Raw genomic sequence first — 25,940 nt, 5'->3', positions numbered from 1 at the left:
TACACTGACATCACAGGACGTCATTCCTAGCTAAGTTCGCTCTTGATCTCAAGCTTTCGGGAGGTGTGATCACAGTTACACAACAACACAAAAGCAGACGTAGCCGCAAAAAATACAATGCTTCATGCACAACCTCTTTCAATCACGCTTTGATTCCTGAGACGTCCAACATGGCGGCTGGTGGATCCTTTACCTCACCTGCACGCCTCCATTCTGCTGCTCAATTACACAACTTTTGTCAATTCATTGGATTTGCCACCTTTGTGGCTTTAATTCACACCTGTTCTTCAAGGGTTGGGAAATTTCTCACATGCACTCACATGCACACACACACACACACACACACACACACACACACACACACACACACACACACACACACACACACACTAAAGTCAGCAAACAATCCCAGCTGCCTCTGGTTGCAGGCCTGAATGAGTCTCACGCTCATTTGAGTATTTGGGGTTTTGGTAGATTGCTCAAGGTTACCTTGGCAGTGTTCTGATGGTGCAGCACCACCCCCTCTGCTGCCAGGGCTTGAACTATCATCACTGGGAAAGCATCATTGGGAAAACGGCTGTGGATATTTTAGCCTTCATCATCGTTATTATCATCCTAATCAAGTACTGTGAAAGGACAACAGCCAAAAAAATGTGTCATAACAGTTGGGGAAATGTTTTATACCCCATTTCAATAGTATGGTCTTTTGGACTACTGGGGGCAAAATGTCCTCTGTAATTGGCTGGAAATAACAAGGACACATGCTGTTATGACAAATCTGGAGCTTTATTTTATTGATTTAAGGAGGTTACATAGTAATAAACATACTTGTTACACAGGTTTAATGAAATCATTCATTCAAGAGGCTTGTGCGTCTCACTTCACCTTCATCCTCTCAGGCAACAAAACATCCTACTCCCTCATCATCATCATCGTCATCGTCACCTTCATTGTGACTTCACACTTCAATAATCCACGGCAACATAATTTTGACCTCACTCGGTCTGGAATATGTTAAATAATCACTAGTCCAAGGTTCAACATCCCTGAAAGTCAGGCCAACTGGTGAGAGTTCACAACTAGCACCACTGGAGTCCCGCTGCTGCCAAGAATCTGAGCATCTGAAGCGTCTTTATTCCTTTTTTGGTAGTTCTCAGCGTCTTCATTCTTTCGAGAACAGCCGGTGATGAAGCAGAGAGTTACTTCTTCCTCATTTCAGTCACAAGAGTCACAAGTCCCAGTTAAATTTGAAGTATGCATACCATAGCAGCCGCAGCAGGCTGCTTCGCCTCGAGGGAGAATTACTCAAATGCCCGTGAAAACATGAAATACATCGGCATCAATAATAAGGGTACCTCACCGTAACATAAAGGAGTAGAAAAACATCGCAACAGAATAAAATGGTGGTTAACAGTAAATAAAGTCATAGACACAGAATGTCCACCGGACAACAGTATTAGGCTTGAGTATGACCTACATACAGGTAGCATCGGTAACATTTCAATGCATCAGAAATAACTAAATCAAATCTGTGCCTAGAATCATTTCAATGCTACAGTTTGTCCAGCTGACCAGCTAATAAACAGAAAATAAAATGTGTTAACTTGTCCAGTAGCCCAACGGTGACAAAGAACGAATCAAAAACATTAAAATGGGATGATTTGATGATGATTGAGGCAGGGGTACATAAAGAAAAATGTGATGCTAATCATTATTACATATCAGTATTGCAATACCAGCTTATGTTGGTATTGATGTTATTCAACAAATGTCTACAAATGGGTTTTCAGATGGCTGTGGAATCGCCCCCTGGTGGCCAAAGAGATGGATACACATAGCAGCGATAAGAGACGATCTGTTGCAGGTGAAAAACCAGAGACATTTACGACGCTCAGGTGCACAACTTTACAAGCCAGTCAAACCTGGAGGACATATGTGGGCATCTCTGAAGCTGATTGAATACTTATGTGTCAGTTGCAGCTCCAAATTAACCGTTTGTGTGGTTTCTGGGTTTTTGTTTTTGTTTTTTTTGCATCACTAAGCAAAAAATACTTAATTCAGCTAATGCAAACACTGCTGCAATGGTAAAGCAGGGTGATAACCAAAGTTAGCATTAAAGGGACAGCTCAGCCCTGCAATTCCCTTTGTTGTGTAGTGCTGCTTGGAAATACTGACATTTTTTATTTGACTTTTTGAACATGCAGAAAGTATTTTTTATAGCTTTTCCCTTGCATGGTGTCTATCTCTTAATAATAATAATAATAATAATAATAATAATAATAATAGTCATATTACATGTTTGTCGCTGTGGAAAAGTGAAAGGTGCTGATAGCTAGTGCAGCACCATGCAGAAGAGGAGGAGAACTTATGCTATAGTATCAGGGATACATCCATCCATATCATAAGCACTGAAATGCTAACTGAGCAGCACACAGTAAAGGTATCTTCATAATAAACAGCACTACAGGTGAGAGAGAGCTGCGAGCTTGTGGCGAAAGGACCCTTGAACCACCGAAGGCATCGTGCAGTTCCGAAAGTGCTTTTTTCTGAGGCTTATAAACCTCGACGTGAAGGTCACATGGCTCCAATAACATAACCTCAAACAAGGCTGAGCTTACTCAAGAGAAGTGGAAAGAACGGTCTTCCAGCAACAGCGAGAGGCAACCTTTGGAAGAGGTGCAGGAGTGATGATACACACGAGACAACAGGTGGAGGTTAGTAGCAGTAATGATGAAAAACAGTCACAGAAAGGATCTACTCAGTGCACGCCGCCAAACAACCTGACCACGTGACCATCGTTGCACCTCTTAGCCCTCCCTTTCATCTGTGTCGCGCCCAGGTGGCTCCGCTATAACAGGTCTGGGAGGTGGCTGTAGACGGAGTCCAGCAGCGTCTGACTGGCCTCCTGACTCTTCACACCAGCGATCTCAAACAAGCGGTCCAGCTTGTCCTCCGCGGCTGGGATCTCCTCGATGACATGCAGTTCCTCCGGGTTCAGGATGTGCAGCATGTCATCAAAGATGGGCTGCAGGTCGCACGGGTCTAGACGCACTTGACGGAGGACAGTGTCCTTCTTCTCTGGTGGGGGGATAAGAAAAGAGTGAAGAACAGAGTGATGAGCTCATACTCCTGACACAATACTCCTCAGTAAGTTAGACATTGTGTGAAACACTAAAATAACTCTGTTCATTTTAAATCTTGTGTTCTTTAGATTCAATGTGAAAATCACTTCTGCCTCTAGTGGCCTATTGTGAAACTGCAGTATTACTTAGTAGTAGAATTTGGTTTGTCCCTACTGTGATGGAGGATTTTTAAAATTTCTTCTTAGAGGGTGACACCCTCATGTTATCTTAGGTTTAAATATGTTCCAGTTGTTTTTTAAAATAAGTAGAAACAGTTTTATCTGTGGATTGAACATAATTCTCACGTGATTTTAACAATACCTATCCTGGCCACTTGGGGGCAGTCGGCTCCCACAATATATGAGTATTGTAATAACGTGCAGTCATTAGAGAGACACGTTAGTAATCAGATTAGAAGGGTGAAGCCTGCATCTGGTGGGAACAGTCAAGCAAACAGTGAGTGGGAAGTATGTGTGAATGGAAGCCCAGGTCTGGCCGAGGAAACGAGACATTGTGTCAACTATGGAACATCGGCTTAGGGAATAATCAAACTCTATCATGTGAATTTGCATGGAAATGCAGTAAGTTATTGACGTGCTGTTAGATTTTTGTGTGGGGTGGAGGAGCCATAACAGAAAAAATAGTAAAAAACTCTACCAATAAAAAGACAAGCTAGACAGAAATGGTGCTTGTGGGGGACCAGACCTGCTGCACACGTGTTATCTGTCACCTGTGCTTGTTAGCAGCCGTGCACATTAGCGTCAAGATCTTCTTACCTTTGGTAATGAAGGATCCATTCCTGCTCAGGGCCGAGTCTTTGCTGGAGGTGGAGTCACAACGAAGAAGTGGCTCTGACTCATCTGGAAAGAAGCCCTTGGTGCGGTCCACCGGGGACTGCTCCACTGCAGCACCGCCGGGCCCGCCCACACCACTGCTGCTGCCGCCGCCGCCGCTGCCACCGCCACCGCCTGGGGACTCCATTGGGCGGTGGATGGGACTGAGACTTTGGCTTCCATTCACCGAGGTCATCATCAGCTGACTGATGTCCAGCTGCAGGAGAGAAGAAGAAGCAAATGTGAAGGGAAAGAATCTGCCCCCCCACACACGCACACACCTCTGATGGAGATGCAAATTTAATGTCAATATTTGAGACCATGGTAGTTTTTCTTCAACCACTTCCAGCTCACATTGGTAACTTTTCATTTTATTCCCCATCTTTTTAAATGTGACAGAGTTTTTAGCTCTGCTCATGTTCACTTTATCTGTTTTTTCATAGCTGCCATCAAAATCTGCCTCTTTTTCATAAATCTCATGTTTCACCATTTGCCCTCGCCTGGGTAGCCCAGTGGTGCTTCCTCCTCTCTCTCTCTCTCCTTCTGTGTTATAATGAAAGTGTGGTTCTAACCAGTAGTAACTGGTTTAGAGTGGAGCCTGTCTTGTTTTGCACAGCATGAACATGAAGGTCACAGGAGCAAAAAGGTCACTGAACACACACACACACACACATCCTTGTGTTGCTATTGTCGTGAGGACTTCCATTGACAAGAAATCAACACTTTGTTCACCCGTCCAGTGTTTTAAGAGTTCAATTCTGTTTTTTCGCGTGCTGCTCTGACAGATGATGGAGGGCCTCCAACAGAACCAGCAGTGTTTGTTCCCCTTTTTCCTGTGTTTCATGAAGTTCAGGTCAGGGTGCCGCAGTGTGACCCAGCATGTGTGATGCTGTCGGAACAAACGGGCTCTGTCTCTCCAACAAAGGCGCAGACACACACTCGTACATCCACAGTAGCACCCGGCTCTTCACACCGCAGCACAGCTGAATGGAACAAATCATTTTTTTCTCGAAAGCTAAACAAACAGAAGAATGTAGAAAACAACAAAGAAACCCAAGAGGACCGAGAGGTGGCCCCAAAAAAGCCCAATTGCACATAACCTGAAACAGAATCACCACAATGTAGGTGTTCCCTCTCTCAACTCTTCTTTCGCAAAAAACCATAGACTCTTTCACACTTCTATTACTCCCCTCAATACTCTGTATTTATCTCCATAAACGACTGACACTGGGTGTTAATTACATCTGACCAAGTAATGCAATATCCTCTAAATAATTAAGCAGATCTCCTGCAACAAAACCTGGCTTTTCAGCCTTTTTGAAGGCGCATCAGGCCTGTTAGCATCTGTTTGAGATGAGGAACAGAAGAACACTGCTAGTAAATAATCAATAATCAAGGAACGCCTTCTTGATGCAACGGCTCCAGGAGATCTCCAAAAGTGAAGCGTCAGGAGAGAGATAAAGAAAAGTCACCTATAAAGAAGCAACCTCTGAGATTCGGACTCAACGGTGGCCCAGGAATGCACCTCGCTCATATTAAACCCCCGCCTAGTCAGCAGTTTTCTACTGGGTGGGCTTTAATGGAAGCGTTGTCCTCCTGTTCTGTGGATTACGGAAAACAGCAAAATCTCATCATATTTAATAACATTGTTCCGGTGAGAATAAATGCATGGAATCTATTATCCAGAGCATTCCGTGTCGTTCTGAAGGCACTGAGCTGAGTTGCAGGACCTGCCCTGAGCGACACTCCGTGTTATCTGATTTCATTTTTATTTAATCTGATGTCCCTGATGATTTCTGAGCTGAGCTACTGCAGACAGATGGGTGCAGGTAGCTGTAGCTCTGTCAGCACGTCATTAAGTCCTGCAATGAACACACAAATGAGCCTGCGGAGGTATGAAGGGCATGCACGGCGGGATTATCTGGATTAATTAAATCAAGAATGTAGATTTAAGAATCTCACGCCGCTGTAATTGAACTTTGCAGATCTGAAAGACCTTCATCGATTTGTATCATCCTGCATCTGTCTGTTAGCCTCAGTCCAGCTCTGACCTCATCTCCACTTTACCACTGGCAAAGGCTTACACACATTACGCTGACAACTCCAAAGTGTAATTTTCTTGATTAACCGGGATGGAGGTGAGGTCTAACTGATCCAATTCACCTCCTGGCCTATGCAGGGGATCTGCTGTTGCCGGGCCGGCGCGCAGAACATCCGATGTCAAACAGACTCCGAAACATTTGCAGATAATCTCCCTAAATTACCTTTAATAGAATCAATGCTGTTTCTGGGAAACTTTTGTCCTTTCACCCAGAAAGCTCCGACTGTGGTTTCGGTTTTATTGTCTCATGAAGCTCATTACAGAGGACCCAAAGGAGGCTAATGGGGCCTGAGTCATTAACACCCAATTGGGGAAGAAATTGCATTGATAGGGCATTGTTAAGTTGCACACAGCCAAATGGTTACTGTATGTTGGAGGGTGTTGTTGCTTCTAGGGGTAGGAAAGGAAGGAAAGAAGACGAGAACAGACTGAGTGAGAGACAATCTGCTTCTGGAGGACGCTGAGTCCTTTCGTGATGATTTACGAGGAAGTAGCAAAGAAAAAGTTGCTCTCTTTTTAGTCGGTGCTCTTAAAATCCTGAGTGACAGTTGAAGGCAGCAATATTTATGGTGATAAAGGGGTTCCGCGGTCACTCCATTAATGGGAAAAGAGGGAGTCCAGTTAGAATACGTCGGTGACCTTGGCTTAACTTGAACCATGATGGTTTTGGATCAGACTGATGTGATCAAAATGAAGCTTGTTTGAAAAAGACAGAAGATCTGCAAAAGACAGTGCTGACTTTCAGCCACATGTACAATTGAGACAAATCCTGAGGCCAAATATGCAGCCGACCTACAGACCTTTTGTGGTCTGAACTAAACGAGCCTCCATCTCGGCGTCGGTGGATCCGATCAGAGTAAACCTTTTTTAGTTTGCAAAGACCAAATTAAATCTAAGGGAAGAATGAAAATGTAACATTTTCATTAGGTGTGTTCAGGAATTTCAGTGTTTTGTTTCTTGTTTGCAATTATTCTCTGCTTAAGTGAGTGCAAGTAGGAATTTTCTGTCGCTCTTGTATCTTTTGGGATTTATGATTTGTTCCGTTTGGGTTGGGTCTGGTCCTGTTTTGCCATCTCCAGTGTTGCCCAGCACCTATCAGCCTTTAGCCTCCCTAACCCTTCCAGTTGGAGCATCGCAGCTTCAGGATGGGACGTGTTATGCTAGTCAGTGACCTCTCTTTGAGTGGCAGCTGATGGCGTTGGTGGCTTGGGACAGCCGTTTCCAGGACCCGGGTTTCCTGTGTTCACAGAATTCCTGCTTCCCCAGAGTCTCTTGGTGCTGTTATTTGCCCCAAGCCTCTTCACATTCTCATTTTCCCAGGGTCTCTTGCCATTTCCAGTTCTCCAGGCAGTTCTCCTGTCTGCTTGATTTTGACTGTTGCTTCCCACGTTTGTGGTGTCGTTCCTTTCAGGTGTAGGTCATCCTTGTGGCGTTCTCCGCCGTGTTTCTTTGCTGCTACTCAATCGATTATCATTTTATTTTGGTTAATTCTATAAAGTTATTGCACTATTGTTTCTGTGGAAATCAGGTTAATGCGCCATCTGAATTTTAGTCTCAACCCTGACTTCAGAGAGAAGCGTTCCAGAATAAATCAAAGCCTTTTCCAGCTCATGAAAGCTGAAGCACCTGCCAACCATAGCCGTTAATCCCTCAATTCTGAAGCCAATATTTTAGCCTCCAGCTAACACTCCAAGTCTGCACTTCAATCAAATCTTGATCGGTTTATTTCCAAATCAGCAGGAGACGCATCACCGTGTCCTCCAAAGACGTGTCTGTAATGACTTGCTAGAAAAGCAGTTAAAAAATTGTCTCTATTGGCCGCCGGTGTTTAGGTGTGAACACATATGTCACATGACCACTGTTGCTCATTTGAATTGAACCTCTGAGTCAGACACGTGCGGTTTGTTGCGGGCCTCTGCAGCGTTGCCATATGCTACACAGATACAGATGCTTCAGTTCACCTGTAGAACACAGACGAATACAAATGTGACTCAGCCATACATCCCGTTACTTACATTCTTCCACTGGGGTTCCAGGAACAGTGTACTGGAAGTTGGGGGGGTTGGGGATGGGGGGTCAACGCCATTTGTGTTTCTATTTTTAAACACTCTGCATTGGAAACACCAGCCAGATCAGGGCGTATGGTTACAAACTATAGCCTGCTGTATTCAACTGAGGCTTAATTCTTATTGACAATGCGGTAATGTGCTAATTAACATTGCTTTAATGAGCTTGAAATACATCATAAGACAGTTGTCATTTTAGTGATGTGGACGTGTAACTAATGATCTAAGTCTGATTGAGTTTCACCGAGAAGCAGCAAGAACACAGGTCTGGAATTATAGTTTTTATGCACATTTTTGGGGTCTTTTTAAAAGCCTCAAAAGGCGGTCACATCACAATGAGAAGCACCAGAGCAGTTAAACAGAGAGGGAGTCACATCTGTCACCCTGCAGTTTGGATTCTGGCTCATGCTGCAGCAGAAATATAAATAGAAACATCCACGAGACAGCTGACATTCAGTTTTTCCAACTGGGGAACTATTGATTCTGTGATGGGTTGTGTTGTGTAACACCCACTGGCATGTTCTGAACGTGCGGGACGGTAGAGAACCCAAAGAGCAGGGAGGCGATAACACCATTGTAGAAAAAAAGTTGGCTAATAGTTGGATACCAGTGGTGTTCTTTATGGAGCTTTCTCCTCAAGACGCCGCCGCTCTCTTGTTAGCACAGAACAAACAGAAACCACAGAACCCCCCCCCCCCCCGGCCGTGCATGTGGTGTGTCCACTGTGTGTGCACCACATCACCTTTCACCTCTACCAGGAGAAGAATGGCCAGTGTCCTGGGGCACCTTTTGACTTTCTCCTATTGTCCGATCATCTGGGACACAGAATAATCCAGGAACAAATAGGCAGGATCTGCTTATTATCAAGTGTTGACAAAAGGTTGAGGTATGTGACAGGACTCCCCAAGTGCCTCAGATGACCAAATTAATAACGTAAAACGAAACACAAGGGTGCGTATGTAGCGCTGACCTTAGCGAGTCCCACCAAGGCCACCATGGCAACATAAATCAATAAAAAAAGAACCAGGAGAGTAAACGGTGATGATGGATTCTGTGTCCCTTGACTTATTGACTTTGTGGGTGAGGTTCAATATATATAACTATTATATAAGTTGTGTCGTTCCAGTTTGTTTTATAAAGTACTCAATGTATTCAAATACAAAATAAATTAAGATGAGTACTTACTTTGTGAGCTTGTTTGCTTAGTTTGCTTATATGGATACAAAAAATTGGAATAGATTTGGATTGATTGTCGATTTTGAAATCAAGACAGTGGCCCATGTAAAGGTTCTGCGGCAGTGCAGAGACTGCAGGAGGAGTAGAAACTGGAGAGAAAACCAGAAACAAAGGCTATTTCCAATCAAAAAATAGCAATTTGTCAGCATTTGTTTGTGGCAGAAATCATTTCTACTGTTTGCAACAAATTTTCACCAGCAAAGATTATTAGAAAGAAAATGCCCCAGGTAAACGTGGCATGTTGGCAGAAACTGAGCAGGAGTCCCGGGGAAAGTGGGAAAAGTCTCAACAAACTTTCAAGATTCAAATCAGGATGTTGTGAGGCTTGAGCCCAGCCTACCTGAGGGTTGTCCTCCATCACACAGCGGATCTTCTCCACCACGTCAATGCGTCGCTGACGGTGCAGGGCATTAATCAGCTTGGCCAGGTTCGCGTCGCTGTCGCGGATGGTCCAGTGCTGCAGCGCGGCGTACGCCCGCTCGTGGTCCGACGAGTAACCGTTGGAGAAGGCCGCCACTTCCCTCTCGGTGACGTTGGCCAGGGACTGGTACACATCTATCCACTGGGTTCCCACCTGGGCCGCCACTAGTTTCAGGATATCAACCCCTGAACACAGAGAGAGGACAATAAATGCATGGAGGAAGGGAAGGGAGCGCCATCAATGGCAATCCTTTTCTTGGTGTGGGTCACAATAAAAGGATTATTAAACCTACCTGAAGTCACTGGCTTGCATTGATAGCATAAACTAGTTGATCAAAGGAATTACTGAATAGTGTTGAGGTTATCGTGACCAGCTGGAAATAGAGATGTTGTAGCTAGCTTACTTCCAAGACAGGCTAATAATAAAAACCTCAAACACAGAACTACAATTAACAGAAGTTGGGAAATGTTACTCTGATGCCAGAACAGCAGGGTTGATGCTGTTGGACAATCTCAGAGCTTTTCCACACCAAACAACACACAACACCAAAAGATTGCACTCCGAAAGCTATATTTATGAGACTTTGAGCACTAATATGTAATGTACAACATAAAATGAGTTGAGTCATGCTTTTTAAGAATTTTAATTATTTGCTGTCACAGTTTAAGAGAAACGTGAAGTGAAAACATTTCAGATGATTTATGACACCTAATGATTTGTTTGAACATCTATAAGGTTACATAAGAGTCTGACCTACGTCGTTTGGGATAGTGCACAATGCGCTGTGAAGTACACTGAAGTCTTTGTAGACCAGCAGTTATGAAATCAACTTTCTTTGGGAGACTATCAGGCTGAGAGGCTGAGAGCCCCCCCCCCCCATATTCAGGTTGTCCAAGTGTGCGGAGCTCATATTTCCATACCCTCGTGGGATCCTTGGATCACTATCGAGCATGTGTGCCGTGTGAAAGGTACAGATATGTCACAATTCAGACTGCTAGCTGCTTGGTTTTGAGGACCATAGATAACATTACAAGCTTAAATTAGCTATCCCGGCCACCAAGCGTCAACATTCCCACTGCTGCAGTGGCTGGGATAGCTTTCCAGGCCGCTCGATGCTTCACTTGCCACAAACCTCTTTCAAGGAAAAACAGAAGTCACATGGACGCGCATGTGTTGGCAGAAGAGGGAGGAAGGAATTTCAAAAGTGAATGCAGAGCAGTCAAAACAAAGCCCGCAGTCGGGTGCCATGTATGATGGCTGGAAAGACCTGTCTGCACTTGTTATTTATCGGGAGTTCAAATGACCAAACCCCAGAAGAGGCAGCCAGTCTTCACAAGGGTGGGGTCAGAGGGAGGTATTGGTCTGCTGCTAATTTGAGAACATGCATTAAAGAACTGTTACAACCTCTTTATCTTCCATCTTTACTCCAAGATCTACAGAAATATTGACTTGGGCCACATGTAGCACTGCAGTGACAACACAAGTCGGCCCGTTCTTTTAAAACTGCAGGTGTTTCAGAGATCTCGATGGCCCAAACTGGAAGAAACTGGAGATTAGACTGAGGCCAATTATCTGCAGCCTCTAGGAAATAAAAAAAAAACCTTTCAAGATCGGGTAGAATGAACAAGAAATCTCCTCCTACCTACACCGCCGTCACAGTAAACACTGGATCTCTAACAGTCTTGCGTCTCGTTTTGGGCCTTACTCTCATTTCCCATCAGCCATGAATCCCTAATTTGTCACAAGCAGCTTTCCTGCTCATAAATCCAGTCGCTTCCTCGCACGCTCTCTGCTCTGCATCACCACCGTGACTCAGCAATGACTTGGTGGAATTCCAAACGCTGCCTCATCAAGGACCAGAAGCATATATGGCTGGAATCTGTGTGTGAGGCGTAGCCCCATGCTACTTTGATATGGCTGGTAACACAATAGGCTTAAAGGATGGAGGATATTTTGGATGCATTAGTGCTCTGCCGGGATAATCTACAGCAATGATGTTGATGGGGATTATTAAAGCACTGAGATCCCACAAGGTTTATTAAAACCTCTTTTAAATTTGGATGAACGGGAAGCTTTTACTATGGAATGGCATAATATTAAAATACTTTAAATGAGGTCTTTGGTTTGAGTGCAGAACTGTCAAAAAACTGATTGAACAACTGATGAACAACAAGGACGTCGTAGTCATTTTATTGGCTCAATCTAATTATTCTTTGAGCTCATTTCAACCTGAACCCCGAAGCAGCTCAGACAGAAAATATCAACGCTCCTGAGGAGCGCGTGGATGCCTGATTACTGTTAACGGAGCAGTAAACATGTAAAGTACATAAATCCAGGATGAGAGGGAGATTAAGTGGAGGCAGGCCCACGAGCGAGCACACATAGACACCATCACGTGGACAAACTTGCACGGACAAAAATGTCAGAGGCCGAGTAACAACAGACATGTGAAGCTTTCACACATGCTGCCGCTGACACACACTCGCACACATCCCTCTGGAATGCCACCGGAAATCTCATTCTTACATTTTCACCATCAAACTACACTAAATTCCTGAAACGGGATTGACCTCGTCTCCCAACTCATTCCAACTGGACACACACAGCAGCGACAACACAGCCTCTTCCTCCCTGACACTAATAAAGTGGCGTGAATCCCAGAGGCACCAGAAGACCTCGCGTGCCAGCCTTCTGGGTCGAGAGCCTCTGTCGACTCTCATCCATGACACACGGGGATGGAGGAACCCCCGCCCTCCCCCCCGCTACGCATGCCTCATTGCTAACTCATGACCTATATAAGTCTCGTGATGATTCAGTATGTCAGCCTGCGGATGTGTTTGTGTCTTTTCATCTGAAAGTGGTGGGATCAAGTGTGCGTCCCTCTCTGAGCGTGTGAGTGCAATTATTATTATATTTTTGAACACTTCTACTCGCCCTGGTTTGTATTTCACCGCGTCCTTTGAACGTGTGATCACCGGCCTGGCGTGCCAGTATAACACCATACAATGCAACATAAAATGTGTAAAAATGTTCTATTTGGCAGAGAGTTTGTAACTTGAACTCTCGGCTTTTTTAGAAACCAGTTAGCATCGCAGCAAACGTGTTAATAAAGCAATCTTAATAAAAAAAAGAAGAATCACAATGTTGCTCTGACATTAGTACAATGTCAAAACAGGCCAGCTAGACCAAAGCTAAACAGAAAATGACATTTTATCATAGCACAGGAAAAGAAATAATTAAGAATGTTCCGAAGCGGAGTCCTATGTGGACTCCTATGTGAGACTCCTCACATGCCTTCCCGCAGCTTTCACCAGTTTTAATGTGTCCTAAAATTTGTTCTCTCACATTGTTCAACACACAATGAGGAATCGGTGAAATTGTGTGTGTTTCTGTGTGTGTGTGTGTGTGCTGTATACATCCAAACCATGCCCCCCCCCCACTTCCCCGTCCCGCCCGCCCAGAGACCCTACACTTCGCAATCAAAGCCAGGTTAAAACAGCTCCCTCAGCCCACCCTGGTACTGCAGGCTGCAGTGTATTGGAACATGTGGCTCCCCGCTGGGCCTGAATGGGGGAATTTGGCGTCATTAATGTTGTGGATGTTTAATGAGATGGGATGGTGGGCAGGTAGAAGGATGTTTTCCTTCGTGCTTTCCTTTACAGTCCACATCCCACTTGAAGAACGTATGTTGTAAATAATATGGCTGGTGACCAAACACAATCTGCTTCTATCTGAAGGTCTTTTAAAGGGTCGTTATTGCGATTTTCCATGTATATCGTGTTTAACTGGAAACCGCTTGACTCCTACTGACTTATTTACTCTAATTTATGTGGAACCCTGATGTCCTTGAGTGAAGACAGGGGTCATGAACTACAGATCTGATGTCAGTTTTTCTTTTCAACTCCTGGTCGTCTCACACGAGGAAACAATGCCAACGCCACCCCCCCATGCTCCAAAAATGCAGGTGTGTCAGGTCACATAGACCCTGCAGTGGTGCAAGAGAAGAAGACGCAGGTTTTCTTGGTATTGAGCTTAAATTCACAACACTAACACGCACACACATCTGATTGACATGTGTTTAAGCAAAACAAACAAGTCTCATATAATAGTGATTCATAACCTAACAAGGAAGATGGTAAGGACACACAGAATTTGGATCTTTTATTTCTTTAAATGGATTCTTTAAATCTTAAAAGTTAACAGTGTTCCACACAATACAAGAAACATAGAGCCACAGAGGTTGATGGCAAAAATTTAGGTCAAATGCAGTTACAGCAGCTCTTAAAGTATCTTATATCCTTAAGATGACCTTTGCTCGACATTTTTGTGATTCCCCTTTATTTAAATTTATTGTTGTACTCTTGTACTGTTTCAGGTATTTTTATTTTGGGGGTCTGTGTAATAAAAGCCTGGCGAATTGCCCTGGAGAGCCCCATTCAGACCTGCTGCTGCAGAGGAGTAACAGATTTCAGTACTTCCTGACTGCATCTGAGCAGATTCCAAGTACCGTGTGTGTGTGTGTGTGTGTGTGTGTGTGTGTGTGTGTGTGTGTGTGTGTGTGTGATCTGTGCTTTGACGTTTCCCTTCTCTTGGCCATGGTTTTAACGGGTCTAGTAAAAGGGTATTACAACCAGCAAGAGGAGCCAGCCGTGCACCTTGGAAGGATTAAGAAGCAGCTCTGCTTAACTTTACCGGGAGTAAATATTGGTGTAAAATGGGGTTGCATATATCTCCCCATAAATACATACATATGGCAGCCTGATTTGTAAGTAGTCAGCGGAACACAAGACAATCTTTAAATGACATCAATATCCTACCGAGAGCCTAAATCAAATCCTTAAAATGACCTGTTGACAGGTAGCAGCTTAAACTGACTTAAACCACCAAGATTTTGTCCACCAAAGAGCGCATTTGATATTCACTGATGTTTTAAAAGAGCAATCCTCATCTTCACCAGTGTCAACGGCCCATTTTTCACGGTCCCATGCAGACTAGACATCAGCACCTCACCCAAACCGGCCTTCCTGAACTGGGAAGATGATTCTCAGACCAGCCGACGCTTCCATCCAATATTTAACCATGACAATTTGCATCGGGTCAAACAGACAGATCTGGGTCAGGGTCCCTAAAACGAAAGTCATCATCTCTCTCTCTCTCTCTCTCACACACACACACACACACACGCACACACACACACACACACACACACACACACACACACACACACACTCTCTCCAGCAGCATCTCTGTCTATGCGCCTTTGTCCCCCTCTAAAAGAACCGATTGACCCACTAATATGCTTTGCCAACCAAACAGCGACCGTGATGCAGCTAAAACCAGATTATTCCAGTTCACAGTGGTTGGACGCAGAGAAAGACACGCAGCACAGAAAATGTTGACGGCAAGTCTGCATTATCCCAGCACGCACACATTTCAAAGCAGGGAGAGCGGCTCAGATTGGACGTCACTCTTGGGTTTGGACATCTTTATAAAAGCAAGAGTTCCCTGACGGGCGAAATCCACTCTTCCTGTCGATGTTCACGCAGTAAAGTTAGCAAACGTGTAAGGGAAGAAGGAGGGCTAATGAAGAGGAAAGACATCAGGCCGAAACTGGAGAGCAGAAACCAGTAAGGTAACCCAGTTATGTGTAATGCAGTCTGATCCTGTCGTAGGTCACATCCTTTCTCGTGTGACCACAGCCGTCCACCCTGTTCACAGTGGAGGGGGATCGATCGGATCACACAGAACCATTGCATTAACAGATTGGTCTTCAACGTCATGGCAGCCTCCTCTGGGCCCTAATGTTAGCTGCAGACAGTCCCCATAATGCATTGCAACCATTCTCATATCACAATGTTTGTCCACAGCATTACAATTCGACACTGCCGTTCTTCTGCGAGACAACCCACAAATTCTCGCTCACTTCTTAAAAAAATATCATACCTTTTGATGAAAAAGACCTTCAACAAACTGATGTTGTTTCATGGTGTTTGGGAGCATTAAAGCAGCCTATACAGCTCCATGCACACCACATGTGTTACTCTCTCACACATCCAGCACCAACACATCCACAGACAGCACCCCAGGTCTCACTCAGCTGCAACCTTCTTAAGGGCAAAGGTCGGCCACAAGGCTGCTGTGAGGCCAGAGGTCAGAGCTGAAAATAGCACCTTTGGCTTCATGTTGCCTGGACGCTTTTGCCTAGAAGGATGAAGCTTCAACCAGGTGTCTGAACAGTATGTTCAGCCGCAGCGCTGTGCAAACTTGTTGGGCAAAGGTCAGGGCCTTGGCCTGTTTTCAAAACACCCCTCTTTTTTCCCCAGCGCTTTGGCCTAGGCAGTGGTAAATTTAGTATCGTTATTGTAGGTGTCCCAAGGAAAAGGTCTTAATTTTAACAAGGCAATGTACTGTATGTGGCAGCACAATAAATTTAGCATTAATTATCTTTCACGTGAAACACTGCTAAAGGAAACACCACACTCACCCTGTCCGTTAGAATAGTAGATCCACTTTTCTTTGACCTGAGCTGGAGGGGCAGAAGGTTTCTTCTGGATCGCCTTCTCCATGATGCTGCTCGGGTCCTGCATGGGGCCTTTCTTCAGCACGCGAGAGCTCCGCTTCACGCTGCACACCACAATCACCACCAGGACTAGCAGGAGCAGCAGCACTATCATCCAGGGGAGGTGCTCGTTGATGTCAAAGTTGTTGTGGGTGCTCGGCCTCGGGGAACCTCTGCGGGTGGGCCTGTAGTAGCTGGAAACACTATCCTGTCCAGCTAGCTTGTTGTTGCTAGTCTTAACTGTCTCTGCGTCCTCCAGATGATCCATTGTTCTCTTCCTGGGATCTGGCAGGAGGTCAGACCCCTGTTGGCCTTGCTGGTTCTCCGGCAGTTGTTTTTGTGTCGGCCGTGGTGTTGTTAGCATATCGGGACTGTTCAGCAGCAGCACTTCCCCAGGCAGGTCTTCACCATCAGGGTTTCCACTCAGCTGAATGGACGCCGACTGGCTGTAGGTGCCTGTGATGATTGACAGAAGGATTGATGGAGACAAAGATAGAGCAAGGAACGAGATGTGAGATAAATCCGAACAAAGTGCTCAAAAGAGGAGAGCAGACGCACCCTGAGGATATTGAATTTACTAATTTGAGATTTTGCTTTCCAGACAACAAAGACAGAAGGTATCAGGAAAGCCAGGCCTAACACCTTAATCCATGTGAGCAATCTGGCTCTTAAAACAGAAGGTGTGATGACAGAAGTGCTACTCCATCTTCAATGGGCTGTATTTATATTCCACTTTCATGTCATCTTGGATCAGATCGCATTCATCCATTTACACACGGGGAGAAGAACCAGGAGTCCGGGATAAGACCAGTGACCTTCGTATGTCAGGGTCAACCCCTCCACCACCTGAGCAATGGCCGTGGAACCATTGCATTCCATTTGCATGTTGGTTAACGCCAACCTTGACATCTACTGAATTTCTACGTCCAATACATTTTAGCACAGGCAACCAACAACATCACAGGTCTGCTCCTGCTAAGGTGCACATCCAATTTCAAATAGGTGTGTCTGAGAAATCATTTGTGAGCTGCTAATCACCATCACAACAACGGTGACAAGCAACCAAATATGATGGTTAATGAGCTTCTAATCGCTACTATGGCGGTGACAACCTTCCTACTGCTTACTTCCTGCTTTCTAACCCTGCTTTAATGTTGTACAATGACAACAAATCATTAATGAGTTGCTGCCTTTTAGGCTTGTCAGTTGAACGCCTGTTAATCCAATTCATCCTCTTATCAGGAGACAGGGACACAGGTGCAGTGCTAATCCCTAAACATCTGCTGTTCGGGTCAGCAGTACAAAAGGCTTTAAACATTGGGGATTCAGGCGTTTCAGAGGATGCAAACCTTTACAGCAATGGTAAGTGCAGACTTAATCAACTAAATATCCCAATCAAACTGACAAAAGTTCCCATCAGTCCCTATAAATTTCATTTACCGTAGCCAGCTAATCTTTTTCCAAGTTGAAAAGATGCCAAAATGGACAAAAAAGCAGAGGCTAGACAGAATAAAGTCATTTATCTTTTTGTGTATCTGCTTGGCAAGTCTCCTCTCGTATAACGTTTGTAATGAGATTATAGTATCTGTGGTTCTAAAAAATCCAGGGGGGCCTTATTAAACACTGGGTTTAGAAAAGCTACCAGGCTTCAGGGTCTGAGTGGATTAGATGGCCACATAAAAGTCCAGCACAAATGAAGACATAGCTAAAACAATTATATTTAGGGCACCGTTAAAGTCATATCTACAGGGTAGAACCTGAAATCTTTGGTTATGGCTGTTGGATACAGGTGCATTTAACTGATTTATTAAGAAGGAGAGTATTCAATATTGGAGGGGTGATTGTTTAAAATCTTTGGTCTATAAAACCTTCTAAACTGAACCTTTTTTCATAATGAATGTGCAATTGCTGGCATGTTGATGCGTCCTGTCAAGTTGCAAATGGTGTTTTCCAAATTCACGATATCCATTCTGCTTTTATGTGTAACTTAATTACATCAGCTGTCACACATGGTGTAAAATACAGCATTGAAAGTTTAGATTTCACTCCTGTCATCATTGTCATAAAGCATTTAGGTTAGGATGCTTTTTCTGTCCCCACCCCCACCCCCACTCAGAATTCCAGAATGGCCCTCATTAAGGCAATATCAATCAACTGTGGGGACAGTGTTATACGTATGTCAGTGGGACGCTGATGCAAAGGACGGCCCATTTGGAGACATGACTCTCTGCCTCAGCCTGAGGTGACGGGAGCAGGAACACAAAAGGGAAATGAATGGAGCCGTCAGAGGGTCGTCCTCGCAGTGAGAAGAGGTGGAAAAAGAAGAAAAGGCAGGGTGATGGATCGAGACACAAACGCCCATAATTCTTCCAACCCGCAAATAGTAGGATTCCACAGACGGGGAGTTGCCGCCACGAGGTTTCCCTGCTTACAGAGGAAACCCCACAGAAGAGTGTCATTCTCCAACAGCTGCAGCAAAAACCAAAAAACACAAGTTTGAAACCTCTTAAATCCCAAAGTTGTATTGCATATACAGCAAGACTTCACTAAAGCCAACAAGTAACTAGCTTCAGAAGATGTATTTCCAAACAAAGATCGCAAGGCTACTCTACTTAGATGTCTTTAACGTACATTAGGGTGTACATTGAATGATAAAACACTATGTGTAACCAGGTAACCAGAATTTTAAAATTAATTTCAAAATGAGACAGAAACTCCACATTAGCATAAAGATAACAAGGGAAAACAGTAATGTCAAAAGCATAAAATGACATTGAAGAAAAAAAAACTGCTGAATTTCTGGTCTTACCTTGAGGAGCAGGTCCAATTAGAGATGATAATAAATGTGAGGAGGTCAGTGGGTCAGGCGTGTGCACGCCCTGCGTTGGTACCAGTGGAGTGGTTGTGGAGACAGAAGATAAGGAAGGTGGCCCGCAAACATTATCTCTGTCTCTTGTCCCTGGTGAGAGCAGCAGGAGCCCCTGAGCCTGGCAGTTGGTGTGAGCTTGGCACTTCATTGAGTGGGACTCCACGGCAGAGAAAGTCCCCTTGCTGCAGGGTTTGCAGACCACGTCTTCGGTTTCACTGCCGCGCTTCTTCATCCTTGTCCCCGGAGGGCACAGCGAGTGGGGCTGACACTTCCTGCCTCCGTCTCTCGACAGGAAGCTGTTGGGGGGGCACACGCAGGTGCGGTCCTGGGTGGTTGTGCAGCGCAATTTCTCAACAAGGCCCTCGGGGCACGGGGGCCGACAGCGATGGCACTGCTCGACGCCGTTTTCACCATGTGTGAAGGTGTCGTTGGGGCAGGGGCTGCACTCCCTCACCACTAACAGGGAGCAGTGGACAGACACGAAGGTGCCTGCTGGACACTTGTCACAGACCAGCTGGGTGCCTGAGTTAGCATCAACGTGCTGATACTGGCGAGGAGACAGGACAGGTCGCTCGGCCGCACTGCCTGTGGTCAAAACCCGAACTGAGACCTGCACCAGCAGCATGCACAAGAGCTGAGGAGAGGAGAGGAGAGGAGAGGAGAGGAGAGGAGAGGAGAGGAGAGGAGAGGAGAGGAGAGGAGAGGAGAGGAGAGGAGAGGAGAGATGTGAGACACATTGACATTTGTGTGTTTGGTTTTCACCCTCCAGCAATATGTTACATTCCAAAAATCTAAGAGATAAGAGTCCTAAATTTCAGACTTCCTTTCCTAAAATACTGGGAGGTTTCAATATCACCATTTCCTGTGTGCAAGCCCACTTTAATTAGATTTGCCAGCAAATATCTCTCTAAGACAGCAATTTCATTCAAAATTGTATTTAATTTACTTGCTGTGCTGACTCATCAAGTTGCAGTCCAGACTGTTGTCGGCACCAGAACAGCTGTAGATTTTTCATCAGACTCTGGGCTCCTCATGTCATTCTCAACCCCCCGGGCTTACAGAAATAACCCAATTATGTTGATTTAAGTTTAAACACACACACACACACACACACACACACACACAAAAACACACACACACACACACATACAGAGTGTGTAAACTTAAATAATGCACCCCACAGCCCCTCCCCCAACACTCACTGTCCCGCCTAACTCCACCATAAACCATAAAACCAACCCTCAAACTGACAAACCAACCCCACTTTGCTGGTGGGCTGCGTCATGTCAGTCCGGTTGGAGAGCTTGTGTAACATCAGACAGTCTGACTGGAGGTCATGTCCATGAAGAAGAGACTCTTAAGCAGGGGCCCAGTTTGTCGCCAGTTCATCAGTTTAATCTGTCAACAACCAGATACTCAGTTCTTCATTTAAAAAAACGATCATTTCCTGCATTATTTTTCTCATCCCACCCTGTGGGTTTTGTGCAGCACAGTGTTTATATTCAGGTCCAGCTCTGAGCGTCTGCACCTCCTCACAACCCCCCCTTCTCTCGGCGAACACAGTGTGATTTTTATTATTCCTTCATGTTGGAATCGGATCCATGGCAGGGAAAATTAGGGGCTCAAAAAGGCATTTTCCACAATCCCGTTGGGGCTGATTTTATGATTTGAGCTAACTACACATTTAGCCCTTTCTTGGCCTGCCCCCCTGCCCTTTCGCCACGCCACCCATTCAGCTCTCGCTGCTCTTTTCCCAGAACCTCATCCATAAACATCAGAGTGAATTGTCAACACATAACTGTTGCGTCAGTGGCATCAATGCATTCATTCACATCAGCGGGGGGGGGGGGGGGGGGGGGCAGTGGAGGCAGCAGCAAATGGGAACATTCTGCCGTTTACAGGACAAAAGATGCTCCCTCCTTTGGCTCTTTCTGCTCATTTGTGGAACTTTATAGAAACAGCATGGCCCGAACATTACAATACAGTAATTGAGGTGTATCGCTCATTATTTAATGTTACGCTGTGGAAGAGGAGGCATGCTGTGGCGTTACCCTCGAGCCTTCTGATTGCTGAGTATGGAAGAGTCGTGGATTTCATGCCCTTACCCGCCGAGCTGATTATTCTTCTCCGTCGGGGAACCTGGTTCATTAAAAAATACCGAGCATCTCCTGAGAGCATAATGACCGTCAGAATGAGAGCATCCACAGGTCATTCTGCAGCATGCTGCCTTCCCTGTTTACTGTTTACACTGTTTACACTGCACACCACATTGTGCTTGAGGAAAACTGAATGATACAAAGCAAAAATGAAGGCATGCAAAAGTTCTAAAAGTTCTGTTTGGTGCTGGTTGAGCGGTGAAGGGAATGATCACGGCTGACCTTCCAGTTATTTCCAGTCATGGGGATTTGTGTTATGGACCAGGGGACGTCCGCTCTGCGCCTGTGTTTACCTCCGGTTTTAACATACTGGGTCTCACCTGACTTGGGCAGCTGCTCTGTGGGCCGCTGCAGCTTTAAACCAATAAGGATTATGACTGCGTTACACATTAAGGGCAGCCAAACCGATGGTGGGCGTGCATCTGCTGTTCAACTCATCTCTATTATCAGATGCAGCCTCATCGAGCACTGCCCCTCCAGTCTGATGGTCACAACTTTTATTAATATTCTGAAGGAAGTCAGGGTAAAAAATGGACCAATCTTATATTCGTCAAAGTAGGCCAGCTCATCGGCGGGTGTTGAGGCTTTGATTAAACCAACATGATGATGCTGAAAGCCGATCTGTGTACCAAAATGAAACTTCTCCTAAATTCTCATAGATGGCTGCTTTGCTTCCGCCCATACGAAGGAACATGAAGCCGTGGAATCTACCGTTTCCTCCCATTGCAGATCTGAGGGGAGTTCGCTGCTGCTGCTTCAGCGAGTCAGTAACAAATACAAGGAGGGAGCAACAGAGTGAAGGGAGAAATCTGAGGGGGGAGTGCTGTTTACTCCAAATGGGCCCCAGTGTGGTGCAGAGCAGGTTCTGGAGAAGTGCACGCACACACACACACACGCACGGAGCCGTTGGATGAGTCTGTAATTCCACCCCCTGCAGTGGCTACAGCAGACACACCCAGGGACCAGAAACCAACAAGACATTTTTACGTGATGGGCATATAAAGATTTAATTTCCTGCCCATGCAGACGAGAAGCTGCTCCTCCACTGCCCGACTGGCATGAACTCAGCATGTCATGACAAAGGAGCTGGCCTGGGAGTGCTTATCAGCCACAGTTCCAAGAATATTAAACACGCTGTGATGGTTGAGTAATGTGACAGTAAGTCACAGCCGTGGCACGAGTACCCAGATACAAGCTAAAGCTATGCTAGCACTGAGGCCAACAACTGAACATGGCTGTTTTTCAAAAGGAGCAATCAGACTTATTTTGTTACTGCAGTTGTTACAGCAGGTTTTTCTGAGATGACTTTGGAACATGGCAGAATACGCGTTTTTCAGCCACATAAGGAAATAAGCATATTAAATAAGAAAAGGATATATATTATATAACTTTCTAAAGAAGATAGCACGTGCTTCAGGGCTGCTGTTGCAAATGAAGCTGTCAGATAACTTTTTGTGCTTTTAATCGGACCCATATTTGATTTCAGATGGTTTGAAGCAGTTCTGAACGTCAAGGAAATGAAACATTATAATTTCTTTGAACGGTGCCAGATCTCTTTTGATCTCTGCACATGCAGAGCAGCTGGAACAGATTATTCAGAGGGTTTTTTCAGTAAACCAAGAGCTACGGAACAAACCAGACACAAACAAACAGTTTCTCTGCTGTAGTTTTTGTTGTGTTGCTGTCGTTCACCTGCCAAAAGCTTCGACCCTCATTAAAAAGCTTCTCCTGTATTACAATAAATACATCTTACCCAGCCAGTACTGGCAAGTGAAACAATCACTGGTCAGTCCACAACTAGTGTCCATCATGATGCAGATGACCCACCCATCATCCACCCATCATCCACCCATCCATCATCCACTCATCCATCATTCACCCATCCATCATCTACCCATCATCCATCCATTCACCCATCCATCATCCATCCATCCATCATCCACCCATCATCCAAACATCCATCCATCATCCACCCATCATCCAACCTTCCATCCATCCATCCATCCATCCATCCATCCATCCATCCATCCATCCATCATCTACCCATCCATCCATCCATCCATCCATCCATCCATCCATCCATCCATCCATCCATCCATCCATCCATCCACTGAACTGAACTGAACTGAACTGAACTGAACTGAAAATCAATTGATAGCTGATTTTGAGACATCGGCACCTTTGTCTTCTTCTGTGTTTTACCTCGTGGCGCTAACGTAAGCAGCAAGCGGGCAGATGGACACATTGCTAGCACATGAATTAGGTTAGCATCAGGGAAGGTTGCTGGCAAGGACTCCGCTCACGCTCTCTGTGAAAAGACTTCAGGCTCCTGCAACATCAAGCTCCACCACAGTGAAGGCAGGACGCACAGCAGGAGCATCAGATGTCTCAGTCCTTCACGATAGTTTCTGGTCGTTAAGAAATGAATAAACCCTGTAGTTTATGACAGTAAACATGTGTGTGGGTGTGGGTGGAATGTATGTGTGGGGGCCAGATATTAAGCTGTACCCACCACACACACGTACACACAGACACACACACACACACACTCTCCAGGCTATTACTGTAACTCTTGTGCCACACATACGTTTACATGAGGATGTTTACATGATGACACACAGCCACAGCACCTGTTGCTGCGTGTCTTCATGTTGCAGCTCAGAGAAAGAGGCTCTGTTGGGTCAGTGAATGCATCACGGACAATAGCGTGATGACCTTCAGAGAACTGAGAGGAGTTAGCTGCTAATGACCAACACACACACACACACACACACACACACACACACACACTGATCCTTGTTGGATTGCAACATCCCTAAAGCCTCCATTAAGCACATTTTTCTGTTGCATATCTGATGGCGAACCATAAGACAGACTTGTTCTTTCTGACGCCTGTAAGCTAATTCAAACCTTTCTGTCTAAAAAGGTGGCTAAAATAGCCACAACCGGTCAGTTTTGCTGTGATGAAGATGTTCTCAGAACAATTTCATACTTCTGTTAACGCTAAACCCAGTGAACTTGATTGGAACATGAGTGATCTCATCCAGAGAGCTTGGTCTTTTAGCTTTTGCAACCCCCTCTTCTGGCTCATCGACTGGAGCCCAGGCCACTTTGTTTGATTAGAGGTGGATTTTAGAAAAGCACATTAAGATTTAAACTGCAGCTTGCTTCTATGAGATCCTTTACTATCATTTCAGTTGTCAAAGCTTTTTCAGGCTGTTTGTCACAAGGAAAATTAAAATGTATTTTAAATGCGTAGTCCTCATTAGTATAGCTAATATTTTTCTGAGACACCATGCGTGAGAGTCAATCAAAATTAATTCATTGATTTCAGCAGCCTGCCATCAGAGGGCAGATGTCCCGTTAACTGCTAACTCATGTCCTTTGGGCCAAAACACAAGTTATGGCTAACTCATGGATTGCTTGTTTGTTGTTTTAAAGAGCTATCTATGTAAAGATTTGCAAGCATTAAAAAATATATATCTCATTTCAGGAATTTGGCTGACAGACACAGTCATCAATACCTCAAAACAGAGAGAATACTGCTCTATGTTCTTCACTATTTTGCCAGTGTGACCGGACAAGCTTCAGGATTCCAGAAGTCACCTTTAGTGCTGATGACAGAATCTGAACTTAATATAAAAAAATACAGAAAGTTCTCAGCATGGAGCCAAACTCTCATCTGACTCAGAGTGATGAAGCGGTATGAGGCATCGCTCCGAAACGTCACTGGCAGGAACAGAAGGATACCTCCATCGCGTGAACAAAGGAAACCCTGCCTTGCATCACCATGATTCCTGGTATAAACCAGCCCACCCAACATCCCAGAAGCCCCGAATGTGGCTGAACTTGGAGTTACATCTAAAATACTGTTTTCTCCTACTGTTAGCCAAGCGTGCATTTGACTGACAACAAACAAGAGTTAGTTAAATGACATTTCTGAGAGTGTTGGCAACAAAAGACTGCTGGGCGTCTCTTGCTCCATCCTTCTAGTGGAGGTTATTTTTTCCTCCTACTTACTCAGAAAGGACGAACTGATGAAGTCTGTTTTAGGTTAACAATATACATACATATATATATATATATATATAGTATATTTTAAAGGATGGTTGCATATGATCTGATGTTGGGGAAGTTTACTTTGGGGCACAAAGGAAAAAAACAGATACTGTCCCTTTAAATAGAAAACCTGCTGGAGGAGTCCTTAGAATAAAGAAGGCAAAGTGAGCGGGGCTGAGGTAACTGTGATGGACTCACCACTGCGCGCGCACACACTGCAGACATTGTCCCGGCTCAGAAAACACGCACGCGGTTCGAGCGAACGTCCTTGACCAAGTTGCCCTCTGGAGAACCACTTCTCATCTCTAGATGGTCCTCCTCCTCCTCTTCCCTGAGCTTTATCGGAGGTGAGACGGCAGAGCAGGTTCGCTCTCAACTGCAGCCTTTTATCGTCCGCGTCTCCGGGCGGACCGCGATCAAAGAGTCCGGGCTGAGGCTTCGCTTCACTCCCATAGCGGGGAGAGATGAGGGGCCACGGTGGCTGCGCCGCCTCGCCCCAGACCAGGTTCGTCAGTGCG

The 25,940-nt window shown here is 45.1% G+C and overlaps 1 protein-coding gene across 1 annotated transcript; it reads right to left on the bottom strand.

Moving 5' to 3' along the window:
* Positions 1-767: 767 nt before the first annotated feature.
* On the bottom strand, positions 768-25,940 carry tnfrsf21 (tumor necrosis factor receptor superfamily, member 21). Its single transcript, XM_011618459.2, has 6 exons — positions 25,621-25,940; positions 19,148-19,841; positions 16,264-16,794; positions 9,699-9,964; positions 3,899-4,172; positions 768-3,078 (listed from the first exon to the last, which is right to left on the bottom strand). Exons 1-6 carry the CDS (start codon positions 25,645-25,647, stop codon positions 2,849-2,851), a joined length of 2,022 nt encoding a protein of 673 aa, XP_011616761.2. The 5' UTR covers positions 25,648-25,940; the 3' UTR covers positions 768-2,848.

Source organism: Takifugu rubripes, chromosome 16 (genome assembly GCF_901000725.2).
Source record: "Takifugu rubripes chromosome 16, fTakRub1.2, whole genome shotgun sequence".
NCBI lineage: Eukaryota > Metazoa > Chordata > Actinopteri > Tetraodontiformes > Tetraodontidae > Takifugu > Takifugu rubripes.
The sequence above is the reverse complement of the archived record's forward strand: the minus strand, read 5'-3'. Positions and strand labels throughout refer to the sequence as shown.